Source organism: Peromyscus leucopus, chromosome 3 (genome assembly GCF_004664715.2).
Source record: "Peromyscus leucopus breed LL Stock chromosome 3, UCI_PerLeu_2.1, whole genome shotgun sequence".
Classification (NCBI taxonomy): domain Eukaryota; kingdom Metazoa; phylum Chordata; class Mammalia; order Rodentia; family Cricetidae; genus Peromyscus; species Peromyscus leucopus.
In genome coordinates, this window is record NC_051065.1 from 51238573 (window position 1) to 51264286 (window position 25714).

Below are 25714 nucleotides of genomic sequence, written 5' to 3' on the forward strand. Positions count from 1 at the left end.
GCCGCAGACTTAAAAATCTTTCCCCCTACATTTGTGGCTTTGTAGCAATAGCCAGAAAATAAGTTTAAACCATAATTAAAATGCCCTTCTTTTTGGAAAAGAAATTGAGACTTGGTGTATTGGCTGCACAGTTATTCCCAAAGTAGATCCACATGAGAATGAGGAGAGTATTCAGGTTAGAGGTCATCCTGTTGGGGTTGGTGTGCCAAACTTCACTTTTTATAGCCTCTGAAAGACATGTCTTATAACTTGCTGGATTTAATTAATAAACATTTAAAAATCAATCACCATAATAATCATTTTATAGTTATGTAACAATTGGATAACCATGTGAGCACAGGAAAAGTTGATTTTTGTGAAACTTAAGTATCCAATAATCAGATTGATGAGTGATGGGAAAGAGAAACAGTAGACAGTGTTCAGAAAAGCATTGCTGTCAGTGATAGCTGATATTTGCCTTGGGGATTAATGCCCCATTTTTTTTTTTAAGTAATACGTATACCCTTCATAATGCAGAAAGAACTGTGGGGTTGCTGGGTGAGACAAGCCTTGCAAGAATCAAACCAACAAATAGCATGGTTTCAGCCTTTGTTTAGTGCCACGCTTCCTTCGTGTCTACTCAGAGACATTCCTTGCTTTTCTTTGAGTCTTTCTTCGATTGAGCTCGACTGCACTGGTGCATCAGTGTGCCAAGGCAGTACCATGCACAGGGTCTGCCTGGGAATATAGCCATTGAGCTCTCTCCCTAGCCCTCCACATGTACATTTTAAAAAATAGATACTTGGATTTCAGTGTATATCTAAGAATATATTAATTACATTTTCTTTGGAATGCTAATGACTGTGGTGTAAGACCTCATTATGCTAATAGCTGTCCTTTTATGAGCTCACTTAGAGAGAATACAGATCTGTTTCAAGGCAGCATTCCAGAGAAGTTAGGTCTCTATCTTTGTTTCTCTAACAGCCTCCCAAACTGCAGCCAAATCTTCATTCACCCAGCAAGTATTTCATTTTCTTTTCAGTAAAATTGATTTCTTACCACAGCTCTTTATATTGTCATTAATGATGTACTACTCAACTTTGTTTATTAAAGCTCGATTGTATTCAGTTTAAATCTTTCCTCCTTTAAAAAATGACAATAAAGGAGACTGGAGAGGTGGGTTAATGGTTAAGAGCACCAGGTTCAATTTCCAGCACTCACATAGCATCTCACAATTGATTGTAATTTCAGTCTCAAGGGATCTAATGCCCTCTTCTGGTCTCCATTGGCACTAGGCACGCACATGGTGCACAGAAATACATGCAGGCAAAACACCCATACACATAAAATCAGTAGATGCAATTAAAAAAAATTTAATGACAATATATAGAACTTAAGGCTCTACACATGAATATATTGGAGGGACTATGATGGGAATGAACAAAAAGGCCATGACTCCTTCTAGGGCAGAAATGATTCAACTTCCCGCTGAGGGAATAGCCACAACCTTGGACTGAATCACCTGCAACTTGGAAACAGCAGTTTCTGCTTTTGAGTCTTTGGATATTTTAAGGTGTTTCTACTGATCCAGATATTCTTATTGTGTGGAGTTTCTTTTTACCTAAATTTTGGATTATTTAAATTAAAATTTTAGATTATTTTTGTATTTCAGGAATCTGAGATTACTTTGATAATCTGTATAGAAAGATGAGTTCATCTCTCCTGGAAAATGCATGTACACATGGGCCTGCCAAATTCACACAATTTTTTCACAACTATTTTTACATGTATTTAGTGTGTGTGTGTGTGTATGTGGGAGCACATTGCATGTCCTTATGTTTTAAAAATGGTAAGTCAAGTACATCTATACTCTTTCTGTTGAGTGTTATTTACAGAAAATAGTACTAAGATTCAGAAAGCACCCTGGGTGTCTGAACCACTTTATTCTTTAAGGAGATATGTAGCATGAATATTAGAAGGTCTTATTAATAAAATCAAACCTGAGACAGGTATTGGGGTGAACTGGAAGATCAGAGAGCCAGAACAAGCCACAGCAACCTCACCTCACCGGATCCTCAGCTGCTCTTGTTTGCTCAGACTGGAGGCCTCTGAGTCTTCATCCAGAATGGGTCTCAGCTGAACTGCTACTTGAAAGCCTGAATGCTTAACCAGCCAAAAATCTTCTAGTTTCTGGTCCTCACGCCTTATGTACCTTTCTGCTTTCTACCACCACTCCCTGGGATTAAAGGCTGGCTTTCTGGGATTAAAGGCGTGTGTCACCTTGCCTGGCTATTTCCAATGTGGCCTTGAACTCACAGAGATTCCAGAGGAATTTCTGCCTCTGGAATGCTAGGATTAAAGGTGTGAGTGCCACCATTTTCTAGCCTTTGTATCTAGTGGCTGTTCTGTCTCTGACCCCAGTTAAGTTTATTAGGGTGCACAATATTTTGGGGAACACAATACCACCACAGAGATAGTTATCTTTGCTTAATGTCTTTATTAGTTTTCACAGCTACCAATAAACATTTCAAATCATTTCAGATTTCTTGGCATATAGTTATATTTTTCTCTTACCCAAACCTACGAGGTGTTGGTAGCATAACACATTTTATGAAAATATATTAGGAACCTTAAGTTTCTTTAGATACAGCTGTCATGTGTCACAATACAATTCTCAAAGCATTAAACACAGTTCTCATACACATGGCAACCGAGCAAATGCCGAGATTCCACTGAGCTCAGCCAGCAAGTTGACAAAACCAGCTGGAGAGCTGCATCGATGGCTTTAGCAAATCATCTGCATAAAGATCCACTTTTGTGACAGCCTGGAGGGGGGCCAGCGACTCCTCTATCGGTTCTTTGATTTATAGAATCTAGTTGAGCAGAAAACTCTGTCTAGATACGGCTGCTGCTGGTAAAATGGATCTTGTTGGCCCTGCCCAAACCCATGGTTGCTCCCCATGCACCAGACTCACCTGAATGGCATGTGGGGGAACAGATTGCACCCCACTGCAGCCTTCTGTAGAGCTGCAGTCTCTGTTTCTAACAAGCGTCCACACTGCTGCTGCTCACTGTCCCTAGGTTGCTTTGCCTGAAGACTGAGTGAGGCAGTGGTGGCGGGATAGCCTCCCTCAGGAGGAAGTCCAGGTGGCCTCTGATGGGCTCTTGTCATTTCCCCGGTACCATTTCCATTTTCCTTCCTTGGCTCATCAGAATACACCGGGCTATCTACACTTGGCTTCCATTGCCAAGTCTACCTCCGTCTCAGCACATCTGCCTTCCGCGGATGTTCCCTGTAATGGAAACGTCTACATCTTCAAGAACAGTCAGGTTCCCTGCATCTCCCCCACAGAGGCCAGCTCTCCATTACTTGTGCCATTTCTGTCAATGAGTTCAGTTTTCCTCCAGCCATTATTAGAAGGCTCCCAGACTGTGGCTGTAAACTATAAGCACCCCTCCTCAGGAATCATCAGTGAGCACCCTCTTCAGAGGAGTGCTTCTTAACTTTTGCACATCTGGAAGCATGAGGAGACAATCCTCACTCTTCCCCCCTGCTGCCAGGCCCCAGTGTGCTCTTCTGTCCCTGTTTACTCTCTTGACAACAGTAAAGAAGACCTGGAGGACACCAACAGACTTGCTAATGGACTAGGGGCCCCCAACCCTAGACAAAGAACTCTGAGGCAGCCAAGGAATGCCTGAGAGCCTACGAAATAGTTGGTTCTGTGTATCAGCCCCCAAATTGGTTATCTAGTACCAAATGGTCATCCCTGAAATTATATACCTACAAGTAACATTATATGCATTGAACAGATTATATGTGTCATTAGTTGAAGAAAAAGAGGCCAGAGGCCATGAATTTAAGGGAAAGCAGAGAGGGGGAGCACATGGGAACAGTTGGAGGGGGAAAAGAGAAAAGGGGGAAATGATGTAAGTATCTTTTAATTGTGAAAAATTACAAAAGCAAAAAAGCAAAACCTTCAAAGCTCCAAGGAAGTGTGAAGACTCAGAATGTTAACTCAGGAAGGTGGGGGTGCTCTTGGCACTCTCTGGGAAGATTCTGAAGGATTGATTTCTAGGGATGATCAAATGCGTACCTGGGAGTGTCCCTGGAGAGGGACAGGATGCAGGTTTCAGGAGTTTGGGCAGGGCAAAGAAGGGATGACTGAAAAATGACTAAGAAGATGAAATGGGATCAGCTGAGAGACATTTGCTTTTAGAGAGAGGAAACCATTGCAAAGAGAATGAGGAGTTCAAGAGTAGCAGAGTAGGTTTTAATAATCTGACAGGAAGTTTCTTGGGAAGATGGAGGTGACTAGAAAATGCTTAATTTTGGAGAGGAAATATTTTAATCTCAAACTAGAGGAAAGAATGCACTTATATCAGATGGCCTTTGGATCAAGTAAGATTAAGTATTGGCCATCTTTTGGAGCGAGAATCCAAGAGAATGCTGAGGTAGAGATGCACATTGCTAATGGGTCAGTGGGGGACAGACAGGTTTCCCAGAGGACAGCCAGACGCAATTATTCTTTCCTTTCCTACCATCCTGCAGTCTTGGATGGGAAGGGCTAAGGGTAGAGAGACAGACCCAACACAGCATGAACTGGGGTTTCTTTCTGCATATAGCACCTGCTCCCCAAGTCCCCTGGAGACCCACCACTACCTATGCATGGCTTCTCATGTCTCTTACATGCTCTAAGTCCTGTCTGACTGGTGGAGAAAGTTCAAACCTTTCCCATTTTATCTGTGTTCATCCCTTGGCGAATGAAACATAATTTAGGCCACTTCTCCATTTCACAAAGGGCAAGAAAGTAATGCACTTTCTCCAGCGGAAGTGAGCCTCTGCATAGGTTCCTTCTCACTCTTGGATGCAACAGTGGACTCTCTCCTGGTGCTTTTGTGTGGGAGTTGTTCTTTGCTCTAGTATTTTCTTGTGAAAAGACTGCTTACCTCCCAGTGCTTGGAGTGGGAGGGAGGGGAGGCGGAGCAGCTCCTCCTGTCCTTCAAAGGGAGCCCTGAGAACTTGTGTGTCTCTTTCCAGGACCAAGACCCCTCCTTCCCCAGGGCGCTCTCAGCTCAGAGGTTGTCCCCTCGGTGGTGCTTCCTAGATGGTGAGTGTTTGGGGACCTGGCTGGGCCTGAGCTGGGGAGGCAGCAGGACACGGTGACGACAAGGCAGCTCTTCACAGAGTTTGTTCACAGAGCCTTCCTGCGATTACCATTTACATTTCAATGATGGAGACTTGCGGATGTCGCTGGACCTTTCCTGGAGTAATTCCCCTCAAGGCACCTTAGCATCAAATTGTTTAAACTGACATTTTCCCTTTGTCATTTAATGTTATCTTTTTCCTAACCATCTTGAGTGCCTACCTCAGATTACTGTGGGCCAGAGACTAGAGTCTGTAATCACAAAATGGATACTAATTCCTGAATTATTTCCATACCGTGGAATGTTCATATTAGTTTTATAAGGCTGTCACTTCAGTATAGTACACACATTTGTGAGAAATGGAGAGTTTCACTTGTATCTGCAACTTTTCTGCTGAGTGTGACCTATTGCACATATAATGGGGTTAGTTACCATGTGATCATTTAATGCGTCTGCTTGCCATCATGCATTTTTCACTTTCCTAGATGTTGTTGAATTTCAATTTTCCACCTAATTATCTATACTGCAATACATCTTCATCCCTATACATTCCTGCTAGCACCCAATGTAGCTGGCTGAAGTTTCTATTGTCTGCATGGAGACAGTTTCCTTGATGATACCTTTTTGTTTATTAGTGTGTCCATCTGAGAAGATACAGGGGGTAGGGGTAGAGTGGATATGGATTAGTGCACAAGGTCACTTTGCATCTACCAAATCTAGCACACATCAACCAGGATCCTAACTCAGCTGACTGATTACTTCCCTTCATTTCCTGTCAATCCATAACAGTGGGAAGCACAATCATTTCTCACTCCCAGAGTCACTCACAGGGAAGCAGCATGTATCTAAAAGGAAATCAAGAAAGTATTTACACAAGTCATTATTTTCCATATATGTAGGCTTACATAAAACTGTATTATGGATAATGGTTTTAGCGATGAAATTGTTTTTGCTATATGAGAGTTCTATCATAAACCTTTCTTCATTATTTTGAGTACTTGTTTTTAATTTTTTAAAGTAAGCATACAAAATGATATTTTTATGTATTAAAGAATCCTTTATGATTAATTCTTGGTTGACATCAAGGCTGAAGTCATAGCTGAAAGAAGAGAGAAGGGGATGTCCTACTTGGACTATGCTGCTTTGAACTTAGGTTTTTAAGCAGGACTTCAATTCTCTTATTTCTGAGTCCAGTTTTCTTCAGAGAGTTAGTTACTTTTTTCTTTTTTAATTGAAAATAGATTCTTCTCTCATACAATATATTCAGATCAGGTTTCCCCTCCCTCCACTCCTCCATGCCTCACCCCCACCTATTCTCTCCCTGGATCCACTCCCCCTCCATCTCCTATCAGAAAAGAATAAGTCTCCCAGAGACAAAAAAACAAACAACCAAACAGGATATAATAAGACAAGGCAAAAACCCTCATACTGAGGTTGGACATGCAACCCAAAAGGAGGAAAAGAGTCCCAAGAGCAGGAAAAAGAGTCAGAGATATACTCCCTTCCACTGTTAGCAAAACACCAAGCTAACAACCATAACATAGACATAGAGAACCTGGTGCAAGTCACTGCAGGCCTGTGCTTGCCACTCCAGTCTCCATGAGTCCATATGTGCCTTGCTTAGTTGATTCGGTGGGCCATGGTCTCCTGATGTCCTCCATCCCCCTCCAACTTATGCAATCCTTCTGTTCCCTCTTCTGCTGAATTCCCTGAGCTCTGAGGGGAGAGACAATGGAGACCTTGGATTTAGATTCTCTGTCTTCATAATGTCTGGCTTGCGTCTCTGTACCTGCTCCCATCTGCTGCTGGAAGAAGCCAAAGGTTTTTTTTTAAGTTTATGATTATGAGTAAATATTTGCATCCTTTTCTATGTTGTGCTTTATATTTTTATTGCTTTTGGTCTGATTTGTAAAAACTCTCATATTTGGGCTCTGTTATATTTAAGTAAGGAAACACATAGTTTTTTTGTTTTTTATTAAGAAGAATCAATTAGCTTCAAAAACACCCTATGTTTTACTTCAGAACTTTTCTGTTTTCAAATCACAGATGCATCCCAATCCCATTTAAAGATTGCTTAAACATTAATCTTTGTTTTGTCATTTGGCTTCCTTCAGACCTGTCTCTAGGGGCAGAGTGTGGGAGGGAAATGATTTCTTTTCGGCCATATGTGGTCTCTGGCCTGCATCTTCAAGTTGTTTTCCAAAATAAGAGTCACATTCCTGGGACGTCTATCTGACTACAGTTTCTTTTCTAGGTTTATTTACTTAATAAGATATTAAGCCCTCTCCTCTGTTAAAGCCCTGCGTTAATTCCTGGAGACAGAGGAGAAGAAATGAAAGAGAACCCTTTAAAGATTCAGGCTTAAGCTTCACAGTCAGCTTTGAAGACAGTCTCTCTAAAGGTTTTAAGCAAAATGATAGTGGACATGGGGTTTAGGAGCAGCAGACTTTCTGCTGTAGGCGGTTGGGATGAAGGAAAATTTTGTTATGGGGAGCCCACCAGAGATGACCACTCAGACACAGTATATATAGCCAGTTGAAAGTCTTTATTCCAGCCAACTGGGACTACACTCAGGTGTTCAAGACCTAACTATAGCCCCATGTGTCCAGAGCACAGGGTTTTTGAAGACCAAAAAAACGCATCCTGGTGTCTCAATCAGCAACTGCAGGTAGGACTTTGGCAGAAGCAAAGATAAGTAGTTAGCCGGAGGTGGGAGTTCTGTACAAGCAAGCAGTTTAACAGAAACTAAGATAAGGTAGCTAGGGCATCTTGACTTGGGTTCCTAGAGTGGAGTTGGGTAATTTTCCATGGCTTCTCCATCAAAGAGGTCCAATTCTAGTTAAGCCTGAAATGGCCTCAGCAAGAATTTGAGAAGGATGGACCCCTGCACTGTTTGCCCTGTCACAGTTTCACAGAGACTGGAACATTTGAATTATTGTTTAAGCATAAGAGAGATGAAGATAACCGTGTGGCTGGAAGAGCTGAGGAGCACTGGAAGAGCAGTGGCCAAAGCATGGAAGTGATGGTTTTTTAGTAATCGATTAGGGACTGGCCACCTCTGTAACGTGTTTGTTACAAAGGTTTTGATTGATAGTGTAGCAGAAAGGTGTAGATCTGATGACAAGCATGAATGACTCTAAATGCCCTCTATATTTTTTTTTCCCTTAGCAACTTCTGCTGACCGCTTTTATCGAATAGACAGATCTCAGGTAAGTTCTTTCCAGCTTATTTATGAAAGTGAAACATCTCAAGTCTGTGCACTTACTATGTTGGTAGCTAATCTCACAGATTTTGCTAATGAAAAGATTAAAGCATTTCCAGATTATAGGATAGTGTTTATAATCTAAGCCACAATGCTTTTTCTCTGCATTTGTCTTATGACTCATGGACTCAATGAAATGGTTATTGAAAATAGATAATAACTTAAATTACAACTATTATCACAGTCCTACACTCGAAGTTTTCATTTACATGGTACTTGTACTCTGGCCAGAGTGAAGCTTACACATTTTAAATGCATTTTGGTTTAGACAACTTAGATTTTCCCCCATATTTAATAATGAGGGAAAATTATGTTTATCCAAGTCTAAAAACTCCTCCCACTATTGAGATTTTCCTGAGAAAATACTGCACAGTGTGGAACCCATTGAAAACCAACTCTTTCTTAACCATTGCCACTTAGCCTTGGCTACATCCCGGGGCAGAAGTCTGAGCTGTCATGTCCTTGTACTAGACCAGGTGGCATGTCAGATGCCAGATCTTATAGCATCTGGGAAGAAGCAGGAGAAAGGTCATTTCTGGTTCCACCTAACAAGATCCTGGTCAGGTGCAACTCCTAAAGCAGGGCGGTTCATCTCTTCCATTGTCCTTTGTCTGCCCCTCTGTTAATTTAGGGATGAATGGCAGGTGCTCAAGCTTCTGGTGAAACCGTGGAATTCTTCGGTGTGTCATACAGTTCATTCCTTATTCTGAGGGTGGTGATGTCAACACCCTGACAGGCTTGTTTTCTCTCCCTTAGGAACATTTGCACTTTGTGATGGAGATTTCTCACGATGAGATTTTTATTCTGGACCCAGATATGGTGGTGTCACAGCAGGCAGGGACACCTCCAGGAATGCCTGACCTAGTGGTTGAACAGGCTTCGGGGTGAGTGTGTTTCTCCTCACTCAGTGCCAGCATTGCCTGGCTGTGGTGTGACCTCTATATCATCTGCTTTGGCTTTGGTATTGATATTCTAATGACATTTGGAATTCAGATTTATTGATGTTTCCTTAAAGTAAGATATAGCATCTAGTTCTGAAAGGCTGTCTTCTAAATGGCTGTGTAGGAATCCTCCTGCCCAGCCAGTCTCTTACCTTGTCTTATTTACTATTACACAGCCTCTCCATATGGGGGCTAGAAATACTGATACTCCCATCTGGGCATCTATATGGGTTTTATTTGGTATATTATCCAGATGAAATGTTGACATAAGTAATTTGATCCTGTTCTTTTTGTCTTGTTTCTAAATTGCTTGACACAAAGTATCTAGATTGTTCCTGCCACTCTTGTATTATTTCTCTTACTTCATAGTGACTTAATTCTCTTAGGTATGTTTTTCCTCATCTGTGATTACTCATAATAATATCACCTGTCTTAGGGTTTCTATTGCTGTGACAAAAAACACCATGACCAAAAAGCAAGCTGGGGAGGAAAGGATTTATTCAGCTTACACTTCCACATTGCTGTTCATCAATGAAGGAAGTCAGGACAGGAACTCAAACAGGGCAGGATCCTGGAGGCAGGAACTGATGCAGAGGCCATGGAGGGGTGCTGCTTACTGGCTTGCTCCCCAGGGTTTGCTCAGCCTGCTTCCTAATGGAACCCAGGACACCAGCCCAGGGATGGCACCACCCACCATGAGCTGGACCCTCCCCCATGAATCAGTAATTGAAAACATGCCTTACAGTTGGATCTCATGGAGACATTTCCTCAACTGAGGCTCGGTCTCTGATGATTCTACCTTGTTTCAAGTCGACACACAAAACCAGCCAGTACATCACCTACTCAGAGAATTGGTTGTAGAGTAGATAAATTGACACAGGCAAAATACTCAGAAGACTTCTGTCACATAGTAGACATTCATGACATATTATATCATTTCATAATGACTCTACCAATCAGGTTCTGTGATTATCCTAAATCTATAGATAAGAAAATTGAGGCTCCGAGTTATATTGCTTGCCTAATCCTGCACATAAAATAAGTGTAAAACCTGAGATTTAAGCAGCACATTGTTTTTCATGCAGATCCTGTATTTTGTTTTAGCTAAAATAGGTTTTATTTTTTGGTTATTTTTTTATTTTATTTTTTATTTTTTTTTTCTTTTGGTCTTTCGAGACAGGGTTTCTCTGTGTAGTTTTTGTGCCTGTCCTGGATCTCACTCTGTAGCCCAGGCTGGCCTCGAACTCACAGAGATCCATCTGGCTCTGCCTCCTGAGTGCTGGGGTTAAAGGTGTGCACAAGCACTGCCTGGGTGGTCTTATTTTTTGTTTTTTCATATGCTAAAAAAAAAAAAGGTGTTCCATTTTATAATTTTTCCCCTCAGGGTTTTTTGTTTTTTGGGTTTTTTTGTTTTTGTTTTTGGTTACTATCAAAGTGCTTAATGATTATTTGCATATGATTTAAATAAGCAGCTATTATCCCCCCCCCCCCATTTAATCAGCAGTAAAGAAACATTACACAGGACTGTACTAAAACATTATTTGAGAGGTTGGACAGATGGCTCAGCAGTTACAAACATGCACTGTTCTTGCAGAGGGCCTGAGTTCAGTTCCCAGCGCTCACATTGTGTATTCTTGCCACCTACATTCCAGCTCCAGGGAATCTGATGCCCTCTTCTGGACATTGTGGGCACTTACACTCACATGTGTACATACCCACATATAAATACATTTTTTACATCTAAGTGAAAAATAAAATAAAATAAATCTTTAAAAATATTTGAGAATGATTCAAAATTGAAAAGTAGTAGAAAAATATAAAAAAGCATTCCCACATAACATAGAAGTTTCTAAAACAAATGCTACTACAGTTATCATATTCAGAGTAATGAATGCCTGGTCTGTGGTGAGTTTATTAAAATGTCATCTTATAAAATGTCTAAGTTATTTAAAAAAATATTTAATGATTCAAAAATACTTCTTGGAGTTGTTATGCATTAGATACTATTTTAAACATGTGAGAGCCAACAGTGCAAAAATAAAAACAGGAAAATATCTCTGTCTTTGTGAAGTCTAATAGATAGCGGCTTACTGGTGTATGGGGCTGATGGCTGAAATACAGGTTGACCAAGAAAGCATATGCAGGTGCTCAAAGCAAACAGAGATTGTGTACCCATAATCACAGAGCATAAGCAAGTGTACTCACCAGAGGGAATCCAGTCTGGTGTGATATCCTACCAAAGAAGAGGCAGATGCTGGTGTCTAGAGTCCATCCCACATAATTAAGACTCTTAAATTTATTTGATGAGGAATAGAACCATCTGTTAAGGTGGCTTTGGACTTCCTCCTCTTATTCTTTCCATGCCAAATATGGACAGCTTTACCTGGGTTATAGTTTTATTACTTAGATCCAAATACAGAATAGCCTGAAAATCCATTAGAGCTTCAATCCATCCTTGATTTCTTATTTCTCAGCAACAGTGCCTTCTGGAAATAAACTAAAAACAAAGATCCTAAGAATGAGGTTGGGCTTTTTCATTTTCTAAATTAATTTCTTTGTCTGGTTCCATTAATTTTTTACTCATGTCACATGTAATAAAATGACTTAATCTTCAAAATGAAATACCTCATCAATATAAAAAAGGACAAAATCATACAAGTAGCTCAGAACTGTTGAGAAATGATGAATATGAAGGTTGTATCTAGTAAAAATGGATTTTACTTCTCACATTTAAAACAAGATGGTTATGGGAAAAAAGTAGAGTAAGATGTGCAATTACTTTCTGGTACTATTTTTGGCCCAGGCTGTCTGACTGGTGGAACCCTGCCCTGAGGAAACGCATGCTGAGTGACAGCGGGCTGGGAATGATCACACCCCACTACGAGGACTCAGATATGAAAGATCTCAGTCACTCGAGAGTGCTACAGTGAGTCTCTTGCTATTTTGTAATTATTTTTTTTTTGAGATTGCAATATGATTACATCATTTTCTCTTCCCTTTTCTCCCTCCAAACCTCCCCATATACCTCCTTGCTCTCTTTCAAGTTCGTGGCCTCTTTTTTCATTAATTGTTGTTGTTGTTATTGGTGTGTGTGTGTGTGTGTGTGTGTGTGTGTAAAACCAGCTCAGCTGAATAATATTGCTTGTAGAAGAGCCATAGACTATCTAAGGAAAACTTCAACACTAGACATGAGAATCCCTCTTTTGAGTTGTTGGTCAGGGTTACCCAAGAGACTCCTAAAACATGAGAGACTATTGTCACCGCCCTTGGTTCTTCCCCTGAGGTGGAAGGTAAGTTCCTATTTCCGAAACACCATGTATTTCAGGCAGAGAGCCCAGAGGCCACTAAGCTGCATCTTTCTGTTTTCATTTATGTCCCTCTGATTGCTGGGGGAGGGAGGGTCTGAAACACGACCTGGTTTTAGTGGTGATCAAGCTGTCTCATGTGTCTGTGTCACTCCTGATATTTTATTTACTTTGCTTGGGTTTATCTACACGCGGGGGCATGATGGATCTCCATCTTCTGTTATCTTCCTAGTGAGCTGCCTTAAGATCATCAGGGTCTGTAAACATTTTAACCTTCACTAGTATTTTTGTTACTGGAGACAAGAGTATGTCAGGTCCCTTGTGAATCATTAGGAAAGGACACATATGCTTGTGTTGTGTGATCACTGGGATTTGCTGCTTTCTTTATCTCAATTTCTGAATTGCATGCATGTGTGCCTTGTGTAATACTGCCCAGTAGGGTTTTTTTCCCCTACAATTGTATGATAGTTATAATTATTACCTTGGCATAATTTAGAATCACCTGGGAATAGAGCCTCAACATGGGATTGTCTAAATCAAGTTGGCCTGTAGGCCTGCCTTTGAGAAATTTTCTTAATTCTGTTGATTGATGTGGGAAGAGCCTGTCTAGCAGAGGGTAGTACCATTTCCTGACTTTGAGTCTTGGACTTTATAAAAGAGGAGAAAGGTAGCTGAGCAGTCAGCGCACATGCATTAATAAATCCTTCTCTGCTCTTGAGTGTGACTGTGATATGACAACCACTACCCTGCCCTGCTGCCTTAACCTCCCCACAATGATGGCCTGTCACCTGGAATTGTGAGCTACAGTTAATTCTTTCTTCTCTAAGATGACAGGAAGGAAACTGGGACAGCCAGGCATTATTTGTGTGTGGATGTGGCATGTATGGGTAAACAAACACAATTCCTGTGTATAGGTTAGCATTGCAGGCATCCTTTCTCTTTGGGTCTGATCATGGTTGGAAAGTAGCGTGCAGTTGAAGTTTTGCAGAGAGTTTGGTATTTTGTGCTAAGTGAATCCTCTTGTTTGCTCATATTTTGCTACAGGAAGACATTCTAGAGTGCAATCTGAGGTCACTCATTTAACTTCAGGACAATCACCTCATCTCAGAAGTTATAGAATTATGTTGTCATTTATGAAACTGGGCTTTTTTCTCAGTCCAGTCCAGGGTCCTAATCAAATGGTGACATTGGCCTTATAACATTCAATCTTACCTTTTCACAGAATAACAAGGTTACTGAGCTTCTTAGAAGCCCACAGTTAAATGAAGAAGCAAGACACTGCATTGTTTCTAAAGAAAAACCGGAAGCAATTTCCCCAGGACAAAGGGAGAAAAATGAGAAATCTAAAGCTAATTATTTCATTGGCAAAGGTTCTACTCAGACACCCTGAGGGCAAAAGGAGACTTCATTTTAATTACTTCCCTGTATTACCTCTTATTTTCTTATGTGAAGAGGAGAAAGGATAAAAATGAATTGCTATGGATTTTCTCTTTTTAATTAAATCGTGTTGTTGGTTTCGGGTGGCATTTTGATTGCTTACAATCCAGAGTGTTTTTCCATTTCCTTTTTGTACAGTATTAGGGCTCATGACCAGGGATGACTCAGCCATCCATGAATGGCTAAATAAGTGGCCATCTATCTGTGGGCAGACTTATTGGAAAATTAGAGTTTTAATTATGGGCAGAATAAATATCAAGTCTTTACAGACCAGTTGAGTGTTTCTGTGTATATGTGATTTCCAGAGAGTAGACTATTATCTCAATTTAGTCTTCTGTGGTCAGAGTTTTCTCTGGAGAGCATATTAATGTACACTTCATATAAAGTGATGGTTTCTGAAGTAGTGGATGTTCTTCCTAAGAATTGCAAAGGAACAGAGCCCTCTCTGTAGCAGCCAGCTTCTAAACCTATATTGGAATAAGGTCTTGGTTTCTGTTTGGACTGTGTAGTCATCTGTTTCTATGAACCCCAGCAGATCCCAAAGTGCTTTATGTAAAGTGGAGCAGTGTTTGCACTCAATCCACTTCTCTGTTCTCTGCACTACCTAGTGTAAGGGGAACACTGCATAAGGAGTTGTGGTACTGTGTTATTTAGGGAAGAATAACAAGAGACATAACTGTTCACTACAAACAATATTGTATTAAAATACTTTTCATCTTTGCTTTGTTGACTCTATGGATCCCTAGACACAGAGCACTCACTGTAGTGTAGCTGTAGGAGGGCTCAGCCCACTGTGGGTAGTACCATCACTGGGCAGGCGAGCTTGGGCTGAGCATAAACCACAGAGCAAATCAGTAAGTCACTCAGAAAGCAACATTCCTCCATGGTTTGTGCTCCAAACCCCTGTTTGAGTTCCTCTCTTGACATTCCTCGATGATGAACTGTGACCTGGAAGTATAAGCCTAATAAACCCTTTCCTCTCTAAGTTGCAGCATCTTGATATGTCTATGTATGTATGTAAATATATATATGTAAATATATATATATATATATATATATATATATTAGTTAGATGGTTTCTTAATATTGCAAAGTATCTTCACAGTGGAAATATTTTGGAATAAATACATGGAAAGGACATGAGGAATTGTTGCAATGAGACTGGCTTCTGTTAACCCAGCCCTAAAGCCTCAATCAACATGGAGACAAAATGGGTTTAGTTTCAGCATCTTGATGATACTAAGTAACTGACTCTTGAAGAACAAATCAAAAGCCTTAAAGCCTTAGAACTGAAAATATTATTTTTATCAGAATTTTGACTGTTAAAATAGCATTCACAGAATGATTTGTGACTCTAATTCATTTATCAATACAAGATATTTGTATACAAATATGCACAGTATTTCATTTGACAGCAGAACCTCAGTAAAGAATAAAGACATAGGAAGAGAGACAAACAATAAAGATAAAGACATAAATCAATAGCAAAAAGAATAAAACAAGATAAATGACTAAGAATTAATTGAAAAAAAAGATTCTTCGAAAACATAAATAAAAGAGGCAATATTCTGGAAAGATTTCCCCCACAAGGGATGGAAGAGAGAAGACTGGTACATACTTTGCTCTAGTTCATTCTTCCTCCACAGCAATCAGGTCACTCCAAGGCTTTTCCCCCACCCAAAAGTTCCCTTGAATCTTCTCAGTGTTTTCTCATTGTTTGAACACACTTAGTTTCTTAAATGCATCATTCTCCATCTTTCTTTAAGAATGGTGAGAAGGAAGCCGTGAGCAGGAAGAACTCTCCTTTTGTCTCTGCTGTGTCTTGTTGAGTTCATATTGTTTCCATTTAGAATCCTGAGGGTTTGGGGATAGGCATGTACATGCCCATGCACACATAGGTCCTGCAGGAGTGTCTGTGATTCCAAAGAAGGACACACAACATGTATGTATGCTGTCTTCAAACCTGGAACAGATTAAAGGACAACCTTGAAGAACTGATTGTGAAATAAATTGGCAAGAGATGACTGATACATTTTCCTGTTAGGATCCTAATGACTTTGTCTTAAGGTTTCACAAAATAGTTTCTGTGCCTAAGAAGGTTTGTTTAAAATAGCATGTGGGTTGAGTTGTAACCCAGTTGGTAGACTGCCTGCCTAGCATGTACAGAGTGCTGAGTTCAATAACAACACATGATCAACATATGTTTGCACCCAGGGGTAGTGGTAGGAAAATCAGAACTACAAGATCATCCTTAGCTACTTAGTGAGTTAGATGAAGTGCATGAGATCTTATTTTAAAATATAAAAACATCTTTGCCCTTTTCATTAATTGTTCAACAATTGCCCTTAGTGAGACTGTATTTCGTTTGCATGGAAGACTAAAAAAGATTCAATTTACTTAAATTTAATCAAGCAATCTAAGTGGAGTGCACATCACTGTGTCTATGAAATAAGAAAGGAATGAAAACTCCAGTGTACTATGAGCACTCTAGAAACAGGAAAGACTAACATTTCAGTAGATATGACACAGGACCCAGAAATGGATTTAGTTTCTGAGTAACAATAATCATCCAGGTTATAGATTTTTGGTTTAGGAGACTCTCCTAAATTAATGGAATGACACACATTTACCTATTTATTTGTTTGTTTGTTTATTATATTGTACTATAACAATATTATTTCCCCAAGTCCTAAGCCTGAAAGGTCCAAGATGAAGGAATATCACACAAGTAAGAAAAGACTATTTGGCTCTGGTCTAAGATGCTGGGTGAAACTGTAGTGAGCAGCCCCAGGACAGGCCAAAACCCAACACTAACAAAAAGTAAAATTGAGCTCATTATAAAAACATGGAGATGCCTATGTCTAAGCATTTATCTGTTACCTCATCAGCTGATCAAGGCTGATGGATCTCGGCCATTGGCGGAATATTTCATCCTCAGAGTCACAGTTAGCAAGCTTGAGCTGCAGTGTGTGAAGTCTGATTTATGATTTCATTTTACTTGTAGGAAACACATTGGACTACTGAACCAGTTACTATTGGGCACCCTCAGTAGCCATGATAGGTGCTAGAGATATAAGCCTAAGTAAGAAACTCATTGCTCTTGAAAAGCTTATATTTAATGGGGAAATCTTACAGAAACCATTGGTTATAATTCTTACTGAAATATAACATAGTGGATATATGCAAAGAAAAAAAAAACTAGAAACCAGAATGTTCTCGTTCCCTTATACTCTACTTTTATTTTTTTCTTATATGGAAAACATGAATAGTTAATGAAAATGGGCTCTAAGGGCAGAACACTTTTAAAGGATTCTTAGGCATACTTTATTGTGCTATTGCCCATGAACTAGTAAATATCAACTTTTTCTTTTTATAATAGACATGCCCCTCAGGGAACACTCCAATAATTAACATCACTTTACCTGGATATGTTTAAAGAAATCTGTAACTGAGAAACCATTTAGGGATAACCAAAATACACCATCACACTTTAAACCAAAAAACTGGCCTTTTCCACATAGTTTACCATTCAGTCACGATATCAAGAAAACAGTCCCACCTCCTTCCTCATTTTTGAAAATTAACATGTTCTCAGCTGGAAGAGAAATGGCTTCATGCCCTTCTGGTTCTCAGCTATTTTCTTTCCCCAGTTTCCTCTGGAAACAGTAGGTTATGACCTGACCCTACTGAAAATGGGGATTGCACTTATTGTCAAAGCTCCAGGTTCCTGGAAGGAGATGAATGATCGGGTGAGGATTTGGCCTGTGGAAATATCTTTTGAGCATCACAGTCAGATAAGAAGGAGAAAATTAATCTTCTTAGTGGGGTATGGGGCTTTGCTGGGCTGTGAGATGGAATCAGTACTGTCAGAAAAGAGATCATCCCTGGCATGTGTTTTGCCAAGATAGTTTGAGTACCCTACCTGCTCACCTTTGACTCGCCTAAGTCTTCCTCACCTTGAATAATCACCCCAACTGGAAAAAATGCAGAAAAACCACATCTTCCTTTGTTCTAATTTATTTCTTTGCTACCCTTGAGTACTTTACCTTTGAGAGCCAAACACACAAGAATGTTCTGTCCTTATGTGTGATATGTGTAAAAAAAAATACCTAATAAGATATTTTTATTTGCCTTTTATGACCACTTCTCAAAAAAAAAATATTCACACAGAAGTCCTGTTTTACTTGGAGAAATCAAACCAGGCTTCCAAGTTCACCTAGGAGAATAGTCATCATACACTCTCTGTAAGCAGGTCTTGTTTTGACTGGCATTGCAAGGGAAAAGGGGGGGGGCTAGGAGAAATATACTCCAACATTAAAACACATATTTTATTGCAAACGCTGCCAGGAAATTCTGGCTTTCCAGTTTTTTTTTTTTTTTTTTTTGGTTTTTCGAGACAGGGTTTCTCTGTGTAGCTTTGCGCCTTTCCTGGGACTCACTTGGTAGCCCAGGCTGGCCTCGAACTCACAGAGATCCGCCTGGCTCTGCCTCCCGAGTGCTGGGATTAAAGGCGTGCGCCACCACCGCCCGGCTGCTTTCCAGTTTTATGAGTTCCAAATTTTGCCAACAATTACAGCACTGGGAATATCACTGTTAAATTTTTTTTTTTTCATTTGTAAATGTTGGCAGCCTTACTTGCTCACACCTGGGCAACAGTGTTTGGAATGCATAAAAAGCAACTGGAGACTTCTTTAAATCCTATGTGTTCTCTGATTGGCTAAATTGTGCATTGCTAATTCTGTCCCTACAACATATTGTGCTGTATTTGGAATAGCAGCATATTGTAAAAATGGAAGGTTGAATGAATGAATGAATGAATGAATGAATGAATGAATGCCGGCTATTAGAGTGTGGGAGCCCGTTCTGGGGTTCCTCGTGGCTTTACCCAGCAGGTCCGAATAGAGGATGATCAGGACCACGGGCCTGAGTGCAGGTGTCTGATATGGTCTGCACTTGGCTGTGCTGGGGGAGGAGGTCTTTTGCTCCACCCCTTGGCGTCTCTATAAAAACCCTGGACCAGAGACAGTCTGGGCCCTTTGGAATAGGTTCCAGGCCCTCTCGAGGCTATCCTTTATTTTCTATCTGTTTATCTCCACAAGATTCTCCACTATAAATCCTTCTATCTAATATTTCCTGCTGCTCGCACTCAAGAAAACTCTGGGAAGCTGTGGGGGTGGTGGGTAAACGCCCCACAGAATGGCGCCGTGAACAGGGACTAAAGAAAAAGGACTAAAGAAAAAAAAAAAGGGACTAAAGAAAAAAAAGGGACTAAAGAAAAAAAGGGGGAACAAAAAAAGGGGGGACTAAAGACAAATGAACAGGGAATTAAGACAAAGTAATAGGGACTAAAGATAAAGGAAAATAATAGTTTTAATACAGAGTTTTTGGTGAAAGTGCTGAGTCAGCCCTGCCAGTGGAAAGGCATGCCGGTGTTATGAAAAAAAAATATATTTTATATATTTTTTGGTGAGGCAGGGGTTTTATCCTCGAGAGAAAAGGAAAGTGGACTGGAAGGATGTCCGATGCTGCAGCGAAATTCTCTTCTGTCAAAATTTTCTATCTTCTATCCCTTTCTCAATTTCTATCTGTGATAAGTATAAGGTATAGGGTAGTAATATAGTGTAGGAAAAACTTAGAAGTGTAAGATTGTGTAGGAAAAAATAAGTAAGGCAACTAGACAGAAAAACTCTTCAATTTTCTAACTTTGGGGGCTTTGAAAGCAAACTGGGGAAAATCTTTCCTTGGGCTTTACGGGTAGTTAAAAAAAAGCTCTTCTTTGAGCTTATGGGGAAGAAAAAGTTTCCTATGGAAGCTTTTGACCTGGGGACAGCTGAAATGCCAAGTCCAAGCGGCAGGAGAAAGTAATTTCTCCGAGGCAAAAATGGGGGTGTAAGAAGTCAAAGTTTAAAGTTGGGAAGTTTTGGGAAAAGTTGGTCTTTCTCCTGGGGGGGAAAAATCTTTCTCTTAAACTATAAAACTTTTCTTGGAAAAATTGGGGGGCAAAATCTCTCTTAAAAAGCCTTAATCTTTCTCAAAAGCTCTCAAACTTAAAAACTAAAGCCTTTTAGAACTTTCTCTCTGAGGGACAAAAATTAGAATCACCTGAAGATATTAGTATGGGGACCACCTGTGATTAGCTCTAAGGGAAAACAAACTTAAAACAGCAAAACCTCTAAGTTCTCTTTCAAGCTTTAACAATCCTCCCTGCAATGCAGGAGGCAGGGACAAGTTCCTAAAAACCTCTTCTAAGCTCTGTCTCTTCAAGCTAGTAAAAGACAGTGGGTCAGAGTACCCTGAGGGAAACGCTTGGGAGAGTGGGTGAAGAGCTACAGAGAGACCAAAAGGGCAGCAAACTTTACCTGAGAAAAGAAAAAAGTCAAGTTTCACAGTTACAGCCGAGCTGAGGCAGCAAAGGTTTTGAGCGTTTCAGAATGAAAAGGTGCTCCTAATGTCCTATGCAAAGATTCCCTGAAACTGTTAGCATTGTATCCTCGCTTCTGAGCAAAAACCCAGAGGCGACTGGCCAGCGTCTCTGAGTTGGAGTGCTTTTCGGGGATACTAGGGTTCCTGCAGTTGTAAACTTCCTGGAGCACAGAGCTGAGGCAGGAAGGTGCAGGACCCAGGGAAAGATTGCTAATGAACAAACAAAGCTAAAGCCAGTGGGAAGGGCACAGTTGTCCACTTTCCTACAAGTCCCGGGTTGATAGGTCCACAGCTGCAAAAAAATCTGAGAAAAACCTTTCCTATCAGAGTAAGGACCTTTCTGGGAAAACAGTAAACTGAACTGTGTCTGAAGCAGTCGTGCTGCCGAGTCAGAACGCTGTCTGGGGAAAGAGCCCAGCCAGGGCAGAACAGAACTATCCAGGAGTAAAGCTTTCTTTTCTGTCAGAGAAAGCATCTCTTTGAGAAAAGAGCTTTGTTTCAACTGACTCCCTGAGATGAGGGAGTGTAGCCCTGAGGGGTGATTGCCTCTGGCATAAGCTCTGTCCTTGAGCACCCAGACAAGCAAACACAACCCACTGGGGGACTGGGCCAGGTGAAGGCCTGATGAGGCAAAGCACCTATCCTAATGGGAGTTTAGAAATGGCAAAAACCTCCCTTGTTAGATTTTCAGTCTGTACGCAAACACAGAACCTGAAAACAGAAACGGACTAAAGCCCCTACCTTCAGTAGCAGGGAAAGCCGTCACTGTAGTGTCGGAAACTGTTTCTGGGGAAGAGGGGATAAAGTGAGACCAAACTGGAAACTGTCTGGGAGAAAGACTCTGAAGAAACAGAAGGGACATAATCCTCCCCAGAAAATGCATGACCTGACAAAGCTGCTAGAGTTTGAGGCAGATTCGGGGGGAGAAAAAAAAGCCCCTACCTCCAAAGGCAGCTAGCCGAGGAACAGAGCCGCAGACAGATACCTGAAGCTCTGCATCTGGGGGGGAAGGAACAAGCAAAATGAGAATAAGATCAGTGGGAGAAAATCTCTCTGAAAGAGCTATGGAAAAGCTGTTGTAAATGATCTTGTTTTTCCACTGACTGGCTAAGGCAAGCACAAGCCCCGAGGAAAGTTGCTATCAGAAATGCCAGCCTCAATGCCGGCTAACGAGGCAGGTGTGGTTCTGATTCGGGGGCCAGTGTCTGATGAAGTTGAAACACCTGTTAAAGCCAGCTGAGGAGAATAGAAACCTCCCAATGTGCCATAGCTGAAAATGTAAAATGCTTGTTCAAATCTCCCGTTGCAAAAGCAAAAAACTTTGTTCAAACCTCCCAGGCAAGAATTTGTAAGCAAGTCTGGTAAAAGAGAACCAGTTGACTCTCAAACCCGATAAGAAATATGGGAAATGATATAAGGGACTGATATAAGGGACTGATATGGGACTGATATTATTATGGACTGATATAAGGGAAATGCATTATGGGAAAGGTAGTTTTTCCGCTAAAGATGGCGACATTGCCCTGAAACACTTTTGTCAGCTCAAAAATACGTTCATGGTAAACTTAAAATACAGCCTTTAAAAAGAATAAGGAGGAAAATCATCTAAGAGTTTAAGTGTCAGTTCCAATGAAAAATTGAAAGGATGCGGAACTAGGCGCTTCGCGGTTTGGGGCTCCGTTGGTAAAATGCCTTATTTACCCTACTAGCTGTGAAAAGTTTTTACGGTAGTTGGGTGACAAAAAGCTACCTATAAGAGCAAACAAGCCACTTTAAAATCCTTAAAACAAGGGAAAGCAGTTTATACACTGAACTTTGTCTTAGATATGAAAAAACTTGTTGAAATTTAAAAAGTTCTTTGCCTTTTGAACAAACTGCCTACAATGAGTAATTCCTTTGCAAATCTAATAAGGAGACCAGGAAACAGGCATTCAAAAAAAAAAATGACTGCTTTCTAGATGGGAAACAAACTTCAGAAAATCTAGCTGTCTTACAAAATAGTTGCTTTACCTGAAAGTTCCTTATAAGAAATCAATGCTAAATATCACCGCTGCTAATAACATCAGGAGTTAAAGCTAATGAAGTGAAAATACTAAATCCTGAAACTCAAGTGAAATGGAAAGATCCCTGCTCGGGATTATGGAAGGGTCCCGATCCTGTTTTAATATGGGGTCGAGGACATGTTTATGTTTTTTCACAAGAGGATAATGAAGCTCGGTGGTTACCGGAGTGTCTGGTAAGGAGCATGGAACCTAAGGAAGGTCAGCTCCAATGAGGTTCCTATAAAGGAACCAGAATGAAAGTGGCTTGATTAGTATTTCTGAGGTTTTGTCACTGGTTAATGCAAACAGTGAGGAAATAGAGATGGTGGAAACGTTTGTCTGAATTGAGGCATTTAGGGGAACTATTATGAATTTGGGTGAAGGGACAGCCTCTAGTTAAAAACCATTTACCGCTGACAGTGCATCTCTGCCGGTCCGGAACGGCTGAGAGAACTCGCAACTTTGGAGTGTGGCTTCGTCCTGAGAATGTTACAGCCCCCTAGCAATAAGTATGACAACTCTATAATGACAACACTCACTAAATCCCAGTGCTTTATAACAAAGCTAACTATAAACTGTAAACTTTAGAAATGATGTACGTACTTCCTGTCTAGTTAAGAGAATCTTTCTAATAGAGATGGTGATAATTAAGAGTAAGAAGTAGAAAGACGAAAATAGGATATGTGAGTTTGTAAAAATTCTGTCTTGTTATATCTGTGTTAAGAAATCTTTAGGTGTTTGCTAAGTTAGATATATGCTAATGGTAGCCTATATAAGTTTGTAAAATAGATCTATAGAGTTCCTTTAAGAATATAAGCTTGTAAGAAGTATCTAAGGTAGTCTTAAGACATGTAGTAATAAGCTTGTAAGATGCTAGTTGTAAATGTAAGTTTAAATAAGAAATAAGATATATTTGCTAAAGTAGTTCTATAGTTTCCTTAAAGTATAAATAAGTAGATGTTAATATGTGAGTTTGTAAAAATGTGTAAATGTTGAGTGAGTTTATGCTTAAGCACATGTTATGTGAGTTTGTGAAAAAGTGTAAATGTTAAGTGTGAGTCTATTAATGTATATGGTGAAAACACCTGAGACACAGGAGATAGTGTCCTAGTAGACTGCAAGGCAGGCAGTCTGAATGGTTTCAAAAGCTCCAGAAGCCGCTAAGAAGCTAAGAATGGCGGACGCCAGAACCAGCACAAGGCATCCATCCGCAGCTGAGATCCGTGGAATATCAACGCAGCACAGAAAAACCTGAGCTAACAGCAAAAACGGTGCGGTTTAAAATATTACTATAACTAAAAAGGTCTGTCTGTGAGAACAAAAGTTGCAGAGACGCTTGTTTGAACAAAAATTAACTGCAAAAAGTTTTGGTTGAAAAACGTCTCTTCATATTTGGAAATGAAAGCCTGATACCAGAATTTATTTCTTGTTTGAACTTTTTGAACTTAAAATGAGATAAAATTACAAAAAGATTTTGGTTATGGATTTCTCATATTTGGAAGGCTAGTACCAGAATTTATCATTTGAATTTTAAGACTTAAATGAAACAAACCATAGAGATTTCATTGCAATGGGACAGTTTTGAGTAATGACCTAGGAACGGTTTTCTGGAATTGGGTTAAAAATGGAACTGTTTAAACGAAGAAATGTATTTCTACTTAGAATCAAGATGCAATTTTGTGTATGCGTATATGCTTTATTTACTGGTGATTCATGAATTGTTTTGTGGAACTGTTTATGTAAAAATGGAATTACTTATAGAACTGGTTTTGTGTTACAAATGGAACAGTTTAAACAAAAAAGTTTGGGTTTTCTAACTAGGCTTGAGAGTTTGCTTAAAAAATTATAAAGAAGAGGAGGAGCTATGAGATTGAATTATGTTCGCAGAAACCTATTGATATTAATGCACCCTGGCTTTGTGGAATTGAGGAAATGTTTAAGTTTGTGAATACATCGAAGTTTTTCCTATGTTCTGTTAACAAGAAAATTCAAATGACTGAGTTAAAGTTGTAAGACGGAGAAAATTGTTAACTATATTTAGCACCATATATGCTAATTCTAATGGTTCTGTTAAGAGTTTGCTTTGAGTTGTAAGATTGAGAGAATTGTGACTATGTATAGCAATATTTATGTTAACCTGTTAATGGCAATGATGAAGCTAAGGGATTCTTTAAGTTTGTAGTTGCCTTAAGAGTTTTGGTTTAGAAAGGGCTTGAGGCACCTAAGACTGCTGTGGTCACCTTGGACCTAATTCAAAAGAGAAATGCCATCTATATCATCCTCTACTCCCATACCGGGAGGTGTAACAGCTATGGAGATTGCTGTAAGCCATTAATAGTTATTTTTTTATATATTAAGAAGGGGGGACCTGTGGGAGCCCGTTCTGGGTTCCTCGTGGCTTTACCCAGCAGGTCCGAATAGAGGATGATCAGGACCACGGGCCTGAGTGCAGGTGTCTGATATGGTCTGCACTTGGCTGTGCTGGGGGAGGAGGTCTTTTGCTCCACCCCTTGGCGTCTCTATAAAAACCCTGGACCAGAGACAGTCTGGGCCCTTTGGAATAGGTTCCAGGCCCTCTCGAGGCTATCCTTTATTTTCTATCTGTTTATCTCCACAAGATTCTCCACTATAAATCCTTCTATCTAATATTTCCTGCTGCTCGCACTCAAGAAAACTCTGGGAAGCTGTGGGGGTGGTGGGTAAACGCCCCACATTAGAGCAAAGACATGCTGGGCCTGGTGTTGTAGACCTACCTCCCAGTTACTCAGGAGGCTGAAGCAAGAAGATTGCAAATTCAAGGCCTGGCTGGGCTACAGACCAAAGTAAACAGGTATCTGATGTATTGCTGTGGAGAACCTAATCTTAATCACATTTCAGCAAAATAATAGCTAAAACGCCGGGTGCTTTGTCTGGCTGTGCAATCCATTTTTATGTTGCAAACTTCAATTTAAATATATTTGATCTAGGAAGAGTATGTAGCAAAGTAATAAAGATATATGCGTATTTCTTCTAGGAGATACTGATATTTCACAGGTTAAAAAGTAGAAAGTCCAGATGATAGGTACAGAGACTTAGAGACAACTCTGATGAGCTCAATGGTAAGATGGAGTAGCCAGGAAGAGTGGTGTCAGGCAGCCTATACCAAGAGATGCTCCCCATTCCGCATCCCTGGGTATTTGA

General features: G+C 40.3%; 1 protein-coding gene across 10 annotated transcripts in view; it reads left to right on the forward strand.

Moving 5' to 3' along the window:
* The window catches only part of Dgki (diacylglycerol kinase iota), a 471870-nt gene that overhangs the window by 375411 nt on the left and 70745 nt on the right, over positions 1-25714 (forward strand). For all 10 annotated transcript variants that reach the window (XM_028866082.2, XM_028866077.2, XM_037203652.1 and 7 more), the window contains 4 exons: positions 5018-5087; positions 8293-8333; positions 9143-9270; positions 12131-12253. In XM_028866082.2, the coding sequence (XP_028721915.1) occupies positions 5018-5087; positions 8293-8333; positions 9143-9270; positions 12131-12253 (362 nt within the window). The remainder of the gene's footprint in view (positions 1-5017; positions 5088-8292; positions 8334-9142; positions 9271-12130; positions 12254-25714) is intronic.